This window comes from Echinops telfairi, unplaced genomic scaffold (genome assembly GCF_000313985.2).
Source record: "Echinops telfairi isolate 266 unplaced genomic scaffold, ASM31398v2 ScPeMD7_7458;HRSCAF=8496, whole genome shotgun sequence".
Taxonomy (NCBI): domain Eukaryota; kingdom Metazoa; phylum Chordata; class Mammalia; order Afrosoricida; family Tenrecidae; genus Echinops; species Echinops telfairi.
Window position 1 is genome coordinate 11,816,539 of NW_022111358.1, and position 11,386 is coordinate 11,827,924.

At 38.6% G+C, this 11,386-nt stretch overlaps 1 protein-coding gene across 8 annotated transcripts in view; it reads left to right on the forward strand.

Moving 5' to 3' along the window:
• Positions 1–11,386, forward strand: part of ACACA (acetyl-CoA carboxylase alpha) — a 332,267-nt gene that overhangs the window by 135,348 nt on the left and 185,533 nt on the right. For all 8 annotated transcript variants that reach the window (XM_045299999.1, XM_045299998.1, XM_045300000.1 and 5 more), the window contains 2 exons: positions 4,330–4,462; positions 5,748–5,886. In XM_045299999.1, coding sequence (XP_045155934.1) covers positions 4,330–4,462; positions 5,748–5,886 — 272 coding nt within the window. The remainder of the gene's footprint in view (positions 1–4,329; positions 4,463–5,747; positions 5,887–11,386) is intronic.

The following is an 11,386-nucleotide window of genomic DNA, read 5'->3' on the forward strand; positions in this document are numbered from 1 at the left end:
TGGCCATGTGGTCCTCTCTGTGGACTGGCTACTCTAATTGGGGTCATTGTCCTCAAGGCCTGGTGGGGCAGGATGTGCTCCAGTCTCTCCTCCCCCGTCATCTGCTCCTGTGTGCTCTGGTCAGATACATCCTTCTCCCAGAGCTGCGGATTCAGTGCCATCCTTTGAAATAACTTCTTCTCGGGGGAGGGGCAGGCATCCACTTAGTATTTGGGACTGGGGCCAACCCCCCAGACCTCTCCACTAGTTCCCTACTCCGCGCCCATCATATAAGAAATTATGGCCAGGAAAAACCAAACCAGACTCACTGCCATCAAGTCAATGCTGACTCATAGTGACACTATAAGACAGGGTAGAACTGTCCCCGTGAGATTTGGAGACTATAACTCTTTATGGGAGCAGAGAGCCGCATCTTTCTCCTGTAGAATGGCTGGTGTTTTCAAACTACTGATCTTAGTAGCCCACGTCTTAGCAGTCCATGTGTAGCCACTATGACACCAGTGCTCCTCCTATGGCTAGAAGGGGCCATATTAATTGACAACATCTTAATCGATTACATCTAGTCCAAAGGAAAAAATTATACTAACAATATTAAAACATGAATACATATTGATTCCCTCCACCCCCACCCAAAGGTCTTTATGTATCTATTGAAGTGCTATATGATTGTTTTCTTTGAATCTGTCTATGTGGCTCACATATAGAGATTTTATATCCTTGCATGGGATAAATTCAGTTTGGTCATGATGAACATACTTTTGGTGAATATTTTGCCCATCCTTGCTTGCAGCAGTCCCTCACTGTCTTATGATATTTTTACATTTTTTATATAATTATGAATAAAATAGACAGAATTTTCCTTTCATGTGACATCTGTGTTTTGATATATGTTAAGCTAAACTGGGAAGTTTTCTTATTTTCTTAAGTTTGATTAGAACAACTGTCATTGAACGTTTGGAAGACTTTGTCTTTATAAAACCATCCAGACCTGGTATTTTCTTTGTGGGAAGAGTCTAATCATACTTTTCAATTTTGAAAGGATAATTTGTTGCCATATCAAAGTTAGATTATAGGAGAAAAGAGAAAGAAATAGGAATGAGAGCATAAAAGTGTTAGACAAACCTTGTATTTCTTTTAAAATGCATAGATTAGAATAGATACAGTACAAACATGAGTGTAGGTAAATGTATTTATAGAGGACAGAATTACAGATCTTTGTCTAGCATAGGGAGGAAGACGAGACTTTCTACTCCTGTGAAGAGTTAGTCTTGGAAATCCACAGGGACAGTTGTACACTGCCCCATATTAAGTTACTTTGAGTCGGAATTGAAGCCACCGCAGCGAGTTTGGGTTTGTCAGACATCACCAAACACCTTGTGTAAGGCAGAGGTGACTCCATGACAGGCTGAGCCTCTTAAAATAGGCCTAAGTTTCGTTTTTCCAACCTTGAGTTTCGTTTCTCTAACAAAGTCACCCTCTCCCCTGAAATGATGGTGATCACACCTGGAAAGGTCCGAGAGATCACAATGACGCTGACCGCACCTGGAAAGTCCTGAGTGACCACAATTGGAGAGTGGAGCCAGTCAGCCAAAAAGACCTACACAACCAATTGTCTCCAGATGAAGTCATTGAACTACGGGAGGGTGAGGGGATAGTTTCACCCAGTTTATGTAACCTTCAAAGAGTATAAAAACATGGCTTGGGCCCCAGGCCGGGTCCTTGTCTTGGAGGAGGCCACTGCGTTGGTGCTTTGGGACTTGGGCCCTAGCTCGAGCTAGTTAATAAACTCCTTTGTTGTTTGCAGCCTCGGTGACTCTTGCCTCTCTGTTCCTGGGGCCGAGGGAAATCCGGCAGTAACACTTAGAGATTAGTTTTCTTGGTTTAAAGGTTTGGGATCTTAATCTCACTGGACAATTCAACCAGTTGACTTAATATGTTTACCAAAATTCATGCTCTGCTTCCTAATGAAGTGAGTCACATCTGGGCTCTTGAAAACTTGAGAGTAGCCTTCAAGAATACAATTATTGTTTTTCACTCCTTAGAAGAAACAAGTCTTTGGGGCTAGTAGTGTACATGAGCTCAGTTTCCTGTAGTATGAGATCAGAAGAACTGGATGGTTCCTGACTACCATTAGATCATAATTGATGGTCCTAATCAGAATAGAACTCAATTTCTTAAATTATTTAAACACTTGGTCCAATTGAGACCGAGGAGTCCTTGAAAATATTACCCCAGGACATTCTTTAAACCTTGAATTGAAACTGTCCTCTGAGATCACCTTTTAGGAAAATAGAGAGGAACACAAAGTAACAGGTATTAATTATATCTTAAGTATGGTGTGTTACTGATAAAATATCTGTATGCAGCCAAAATCAACATTATGTTAAAGGAAAGATGAGAAGACAATGGGGCAGGGAAGCAAATGTCCTACAGCTAGAACCACCAGAACACAGAGAGAATGTTGACACATTGTGAAAATGTAACTAAGGGCAATGAACTGTTTGTATAGATATTCTCAAATAGAACGTAATTTACTCCGAACTTTCACCGAAATTCTTCAAGTAGATCAACAACCCCATGCCATCAATTAAGTAGTTGAGTAGAGTTGAATTACCAATCTTTTAGGTAGTAACTAAGCACAAACTGCTTATATACAACCTAGGCACAAACTAGTGTATTGTGGCACTGAGTTGATTCAAACTTGTACCAACCCTGGGGGAGATGACTGAACTGCCCTAATGGGCTTCCTGGACTATAATTTTTATGGGAACCATTAACCAGCTTTTTGGTGTGTTTGAACTGCTGACTTTTCCTTTGGTAACTGAGCACTTAACCACATTGCCATTGTGCCACCAGAGCACCAAGTTGTGTATAAAGAAGCTCGTCAACAGGGTATTTTAATAGTGAGGTTTAGCTAATTGGGTATTGAAATAGTTTTAGATTTTAGCTATTTTAATGGTGTACAGGTGTAGTGGTTATGTGTTGAGTTGTGATCCACATGGTTGGCAGTTTGAAACCACCAGCAGCTCCTTGAGAGAAAGATTGGGCTTTCTACTCCCACAAACAGTTACAGTTTTAGAAATGCACAGGAGGATCACTGTGATTTGGCATTGACTCTATGGTAGTGAGTTTTTTTTGGAACCAGTGTACAGAAAAGTCCTTGGCTGGTATAGTTAATTGCTAAGGTTGGCATTTCAAATCAGCAGAGAGAGGTCTGGCAATTTTCATTTGAAAGATCACACAGCCATGAAAACCTTACGGAGTAGTTCTGCTATGGACGCATGGGGTTTCCATGGGTCAGAATTTACTGGAGGGCAAATATTAACAGCAACAAGGTGGTTCCGCCAAAAATTAACTATTAGAAAACTTAAAATGAGATGGTGGAGTTAGGGTGGGGGGAATATGTTATAATGGAAGTATATGTAGTTAACGAGAGAAGCCCTGGTGGCATAGTGACTATACTGAGATGCTAAACACAAGGTCCAAGGTCCTAGCCCACCAAGGCCCTCGGGAGAAAGATTTACAGTCTTAGAAACTCAACCAGGGCAGTTAGACCCTATCCTGTAAGAGCACGTAAGTTGAAATCCATTGAATGGCAGTGGGTTTGGAGTGTTTTTAGTTCAAACAAGCACTGGTGGTGCAATGGGTTAAATAAACATTGGCCTGCTAACCAAAAGGCCAGTGTTTCAAATCCACCCACTACTCCTGTCGTCTTCCTTAAAGATTTACAATCTCAGAAACCCAATGAGGCAGTTCTTTATCTTATAGGTTGCTATGAGTTGGAATTGACTCAACAGCAATGGGTTTTGGTTTATATAGTACTATCTTACGAAGAATTTGTATAGTACTGTCTTACGAAGAATTTGGCTTTGGAGTTGTTGGTTTTCAGATATCCATGATATACCCAGCTGAAACATTAAGTCGTTTTAAAATACAGATTTAGATTTAGTACTCATAAGAAAGATGAAAACTAGAAATTCAAAGGTTAGTCAGTCATGATCCAGAAGCAAGCTTGCAAACTTTGTTTTAGCCTTAAGTTCTATGAGTCTATTATTTATATCTTCTCATTTCATTCTACCCTTTGCCTATATTTTTGTTATGACAACCGTTAGTAAACCTTGATACTATTGGTCATCAATCAAGAGCACTTTATTCCGCCTCTCCTAAATTTCCTCAAGCAAGAAAACTGTTCCAAAGTCTGCCAGGATGCAGTGTCCATAAAGGTGCAGTGAAAGTCCTACCAGATGTATGAGAGGAGAAAGACAGACAGATAGACTCAGAAAAAGAAGAAATCCAATCTACAAATTTTCATGGTTTTTCCTTCTGTAGATCCAGCATGTCTGGCATGCACCTTGTAAAGCAAGGTCGAGACCGAAAGAAAATGGACTCACAGCGAGATTTCACGGTGGCTTCTCCAGCAGAATTTGTTACTCGTTTTGGGGGAAATAAAGTGATTGAAAAGGTAAGATGTAACTATTATTATTTTCAAAAGCACATTATTGTCTAAATTTGTTCAGAGCTGTTATTTAGATCATCTAAGACCTTGCCCTTTTATAGGGAATTATCCTTTCCTGCTTGCCTATCATCTTAATGAATAATTACATTACGTGCAGTAATATGTATTTATCACCAACATACAGACATAACAAATTAAGGTGAAATGGTGCTTATAAAGTTCTTTTGAAAGCTCTTACAGTTTACAGAATTTGGCAGCACTTGAGGTGAAATGGTGCTTATAAAGTTCTTTTGAAAGCTCTTAACAGTTTACAGAATTTGGCAGCACTTGATCTGAGAGGGTATGAGGTGTATTTGTGAACCACTGATTCACAAAGCCCTATATGTCACAGCTTTGCATTCGGAGTTAAGGAAATAGTTTTAGAACAAATGTCTTCAAAAGTTTGATATACTGTGCCTAATTAGCTTTCTACCACAAATCTGAGAAGTTTAGAGGTTACATGCTACATGTAGTTAGTTTTGAAATGTTGAGAGTAATTCTGTGTCACACTTGTCTAAACTGTGCCAGAGCTGATAGAATGTCTTGGTTGAAATAGCTTGAAGTAATTAATTAAAGGATTAAAGGATAGAATCATTTAAGTTTATTCCCACTCCTGAAAGGATTATGTTTATCGATTTCCATTAGTCATACAATAAAAATAGATTATATATCTTCTTGCCGATGTTATCCTCAGGAATATGATGAGAAGTTTCAAGATTCTTTGATTCATCTATTTTTCTGGTGAACACTTTTTCGGGAACAGTTTCATTAGCACTACATTCACATATACAATTCAATAATTCAGTCATATCAAGAAGAGTTGTATAATTGTCACTATATTCAATTCTAGAACATATTCTTCATCCTTGTACTCCTTGAACACTTTAGTAGACACATATTAAAATATTTGGTTAGCTAGCACTTTAAAATATCTGCTCAATCACGTGGGAACTGGTCCCTAACAGCACGAATAATAAGAATTCCTGATGGAAAAGCTAAGGAGGCCTGTTGTTGGAGTGCTAACAGGAAGGTCAGCAGTTCAGACCCACCACAGCAGAAAGAGGAGGCCATCTGCTCCTATAAGATTTACAGCTTGGAAGCATTGTGTCGAGTCACAATGAGTCAAAATTGACTCAACGGCAGCAAGTTTTTTGATGGCTGAGAATCTGAATTTTTGAGAACGTGATCTCTTTCCTTCCCCATTGCCTCTTTTCTCTACTCTTCTCCAATTCTAATCCTCTCCCTCTCCCAGGTTCTTATTGCCAACAATGGCATCGCAGCAGTGAAATGCATGCGGTCTATACGTCGGTGGTCTTATGAGATGTTTCGAAATGAGCGTGCAATTCGATTTGTTGTCATGGTCACACCAGAAGATCTTAAAGCCAATGCAGGTGAGTTACCAATGTTAAGAAAGCATCACCCTTAATCATAAAGCATTGACTTGGACAGACTTTAGGAGAATGTGAGCTTTGGGGAATTCCCAAACCCTGTATCTTTAATGAAATCCTTTTTAGAAGGAATTTTCTTTATAAAAAATTGTCAATAGGCATATCAAAGTGATCATACTATATTTAACTCAACAAAGAATGTCTCTATGTTCTGTGTATAAGTAGGTAGAAGTTTAAGCACTGTGTTACTTTAGACTTTCAGGTCTATGCCGTTTTTACTGCGTATTCTCTGTGCTCAGACGGTGCTCCATCTGAGAGTCAGAGATAAGACTGAGGGCGATGAAGGCAGTTAGGCTTTCTTCCGTATAATACATTTTCTCTCTAAGGTATAATGTCTAGGTGTGTATTCTAGCTAACTTTGTCTTAAAGAGCTTTCCTTTTAAGTCTATTTTGGTTTAGATTTTTCTCTATTGAGACTAGGATGTTTTCTATGGGTTGTTATCATCTTATTTAGAAACAGAGAAGGCCCCCAATTATTGGAGAGCAGATGTTATCAAAAAGCAGTTAGATACACCTTTAACATCTCTGGGTTACAGTTTTATATCTAAAATGAAAATCACAGTGTCCATTTCACTCAATTGTAGTATAGATAAGATCTTAATAAATATGAGCTGCTTTGCATGGTTTCTTTTTTCCATCCATTTTAACCTATGGTTCCTATTCATTCTGGTTCATTCAGTAAACTCAGGACTCACTATTGAATAAGATATGCTTCTGCTTTAGGAAACAAGTGCTTTCAATACAATGAGGAGAGTGCTATGTGTACTTTGAGAACGTGGTGAGATATAGTGCACTCTTGGGGGCAGGTGTGAAGAAGGTTAGGCCAGATCAAGAATGAGCTAGTGAAGAAATTCAGGCAGATAAAGAGTGCTTCTGGCAGAGGAAAAAAACAGTGTATGAAAATGTGTGAAGATTTGACATGAGTGATTTTTATGGAAACTTTAGGCAGCTTTTTGGGATTCTGTCTTGTGTTTTGTCAAGGGAGAGCCTTGTTTTGTGTACTCAAGAATATATCTTTTTAGGTGTGTGTCAAACATTAAAGAATTTTATTGTAAATGCATATTTTTCTTTTATTTGTGTCTATAACTATACAAAAGTAGAATAGCATAATTTACCTCTTTCCATCTATAAATCATCTACCATCAACAATGAACAACTCTTGGCAAATCTTCTTTCATGTGTACTTTTACCCTTCCTCTATAAAAAGAAAAATAAAGCTGTTGGCATCTAGTTAGATTTATGGTGACCATATGTTTTGAGAGTAAAACTAAGTACTTTTTTTTTTTAATCAATCTATTGGGGCTCATAAAATTCATCACAGCACATAGATCAATTGTGTAGAGCACATCTATACATTTGTTGCCCTCATCATTCCCAAAATTCGCTTGCCTCTTGGGTTCCCCGAATCAGCTCATTTTAAAACTAAGCACTTTTTAGGGTCTTCTTGGCTACTATGTTTATGGAAGCAGATTGCCAGGCTTTCCCGTCTCCACCCCCCACAACGCCCCACCCCCCCTGCCACCCCATGGTGCTGTTGGGTACGTTTGAAGCACCAACTTTTAGGTTAGTAATTGAATGTAAACCTTCCTAACTGCCTATAGATCTTCCTTGCCCTCTGTTGTTTGATTTTGATTCATAGTGTGTTAGTCTGGGTACATTAGAGAAACAAATCCACAGAAACTCATATATATAAGAGGGAGTTTTATATAAAGGGTGAGTGCACATCAAGAAAACATCCCAACCCAGTGCTGCCCAAGCCCACAAGTCCAACATTAGCCCTTATGTCCGACACCAGTCCACAAAGTCCTCCTCAATCTCACAAAGCACACGCAGTGACACCAACTGCAGGAGGAAAGCTGAATCAGTGAGCGTGTAAGCATCTCAGCACTAGCACGGTTCTCCACGCGGCTGCTCCAGCACCCAGGGCTGCATTGGGGTAGGTCCATGTGTCTTCTCCACGAGAGTCTGGGCCTCCCAGATTCCTTAAAATATGAGCAGAGAGAATGTGTCCATATACACACTTTCCCCAGTTCTCAGTTGCCCACAGTCACTCAGGTGTATTCACCCTGTGGACTTCCTCCCATACAAGACCTTACAGAACCCTTAGCAATTTTTATTTTCAGTTTTATTCATAGAACAATATGTGATTTAGTTGTACATTGATTGAATGTTTTAGAAATGTTGATGACAACATATGGATAAGTGTGCTTAATACAATTGAATGCTGGATTGTCATAAGATCTGTAAGAGCCCCCCCAATAAAATGATTAATAATTTTTTAAAAAAAGAAAATTGGCCTTACAGGGGACATTGTGGGGAGCAACTTTTACGTAGGAGAATGTGATTGAGATATAGCTCCAGCTCACGAACAAGAAGGCCTTCATCCACCAGAATCTGCCTTCCAGGCTCATTAAATAAGAGCATAGAGAATTTCTCTGTATACATTCTCTTCCTGGTTCTCAGTTTCCCACACTATGTTTACATATCCCTGGTCTGTGGTCAGAGGGACCTCGCCTGAGGCTTAATCTCTATATTATTTCCTCTTCACTTTTTAAAAAACTGAAACAAGTTTTAAATATCTCAAAAGGAAACCCAAATGGTAAAATGCTTTTAATCTAACTGTATCTACCATAATCAACTGTACAATGCTCTCTGGCTGATTAAAAGGCTATTCATATCCCTCATTATACTCAGAGAGGATTCACCTGAGGCTTAATCTATTTGTGGACCCTGCAGATGGATTTTTGGGCTTCTATTATCTTCCATAGTCTTCTGCAAACCAAGTCTTCACAATTTAAGTCCTGATATCATCCCCTGCTTCTATTTTGGGTTATATTATTTATAGTCATTGGATCACATAAGCTAGTGTGCTTCCATGTGGTCTTAGTTCATACCTCCCTTAGATGGCTGCTTGCTTGAAGATAAGCCTCAAAGACCCCAGACACTATTCTTTCTGATTAGGCTGTCATTTTTATGGGGACAGATGACCAGTTCTTTTCTCTCATAAAGCCACTGGTGCAGTCCAACTGCTTACCTCTTGGTTAGCAACTGAACATTTCATTATTGTGCTACCAGGACTCTTTGCTTCCCCCCAGAGTAGCTCTAAAAGGCACTTAAGTTTTTTTTAATATAACACAATTAGATTGCTATTTTTATGTTTCTCCTTTCCCCCCTAAGTTTTAAACATATAGTTTATAATTTTATTTTAAAATTATAAGATTTACTTCATAGTATTACTGAATTAACAGTATTATGGGTGATATCTTTTTTCTTTTTTACGTTTTCTACTTTTTCTGGCATGTTGCTTACTTTTTAACAGTGTCATTGAGCTTAATAGCCTATTGACAGTTCGTTAATAAATGTTGGACATCTAATTGAGAAGTTGTTGCTTTAAACCTACCGGCTGTCCCTAGGAGAATGGGCTGTCCCTAGGAGAACGAGACAATCTGCTTCGGTAGTGATTTACAGCGTTGGAAACCCTGTGGAATAGTTTTCCTCTGCCCTGTAGGATTGCTGTGAGGCAGGATTCATTTGGCAGTTACCGATTTCACAATAAATGGAGTCTTAGAAAAATCTAATCTTCTTACAAGAGGGATGGAAGGAACCTTTTCGACCAAGGGCCACTTGGATGTTTAGAACATCATTGATGGGCCATACTGGGGTGGAAAGGGGAAACTGATTACCAGGATCTACATATAGCCTCCTCCCTGGGGGATGGGCAACAGAAAAGTGCGTGAGGGGAGACGACGGACAGTGTAAGATATGACAAAATAATAATTTATAAATTATCCAGGGTTCATAAGGGATGGGTGTAGCAGGGAGGGGAGGGAAAAAAATGAGGAGCCGATACCAAGGGTTCAAGTAGAAAGCAAATGTTTTGAGAATGATGATGGCCACAGATATACAAATGTGCTTGACACAATGGATGCATGTGTGGGTTGTGATAAGAGTTGTAGGAGCCCCCAGTGAAATGATTTAAAAAATGTTTAGTTAACTCACTTCTTATGGGATGGCTAGGAGCCCTGGTGGCATATCTGTTACACAATGGGCTGGTAATGTCACAGCATTTGAAACCTTTAACCACTTCCTCTGAGTCCTGTAAAGAGTTACAATCTGGGAATCTCACAGGTGCATTGCAGGTCTACCATGTCCTACTAGATAGAGTTCACTACATAAAAAATTAAAATATCTACTTGGAAAATTTAAAAAGGAAAACAAACATTAGCAGCAATGAGTTACTGTAAAGACATTCTTCAGTAGAAAGCAAACAGTAAACATGAATAGGTAGTTCATAAAAGAAACAAAAGCATTGAGCCATGAAAAGAAATTAATCATTAATGCCAGCATAATGTAAACCAAAACAATGATAGATCTGTTTGTTTTCTTGAAAATGAAAAAATTTAAAGAGTTTAATAATACCCAATATAGGTGGGAATATAGGGAAATTGATACCTATGTTGCTAGTGTGAGAATATAAAGTGATTTAATGTTGAAAAAAGTGTATGACGCTTGACCCAATCATCTTTCTTCTTGAAATATATTTTGAGAATCTAATTGTACAGTAATACATAGATCATCACATTACTATTCAAATTACACATATTACCATGATTAGTGGTTAAATCAGTGATGGAGTATCTGTGGGAACATGAGGCATTCATTAAAATATAACTCCTTGACTTCCAGCTGATTCTGACTCACAGAGGGTTTCTAAGGCTATAACTGTACGGCATAGATAGCTTCACCCTTTCCACAGAGTGGCTGGTGGATATGAACTGTCTACTTACTCGACAGTGCCACCAGAATATAGTGTTATTAAATATATCTCCTTTTACTAAGTGGGAAGAAACCCACTGTATGTTAACTTTATTATTTGTGATGTTTGTTGGGTACTGTTGAGTGGATTTTGACTCAGTAATTTTTTGTGAGTGTAGAACTACATCGTAGAGTTTTCTAGGTAGATATCTTTATAGGAATACATTGCCAGGTCCTTCTTCCGGGAGCCATTGGGTGTGTGGAGCACACTAAAGTGTAAACTGCTTATCTCTGGATGGTGGGACAACGGATGGTTTTTAGTTTAAGAAATATTACTATATCCTGATGCCTAAAATATTTGTCATTAATACACCTTTCTCTAATAATAAAAAAGAATAATCCCATTTTCATTTTGAATAAACTATAGAGCTCTGTTAATTTTATTGAAAAAAATATTTTTAATCATTTTATTGGGGGCTCGTACAACTCTTTATCACAACCCATACACACATCCATTGGGTCAAGCACATGTGTACATATGTTGCCATCATCATTCTCAAAACCTTTGCTTTCTACTGGAGCCCTTGGTATCAGCTCCTCAGTTTTCCTCTTGCTCCCCAATCTCCCCTTCCTCATGAACCCTTGATAATTTACAAATTATTATTATTTTGCCATATCTTATACTGTC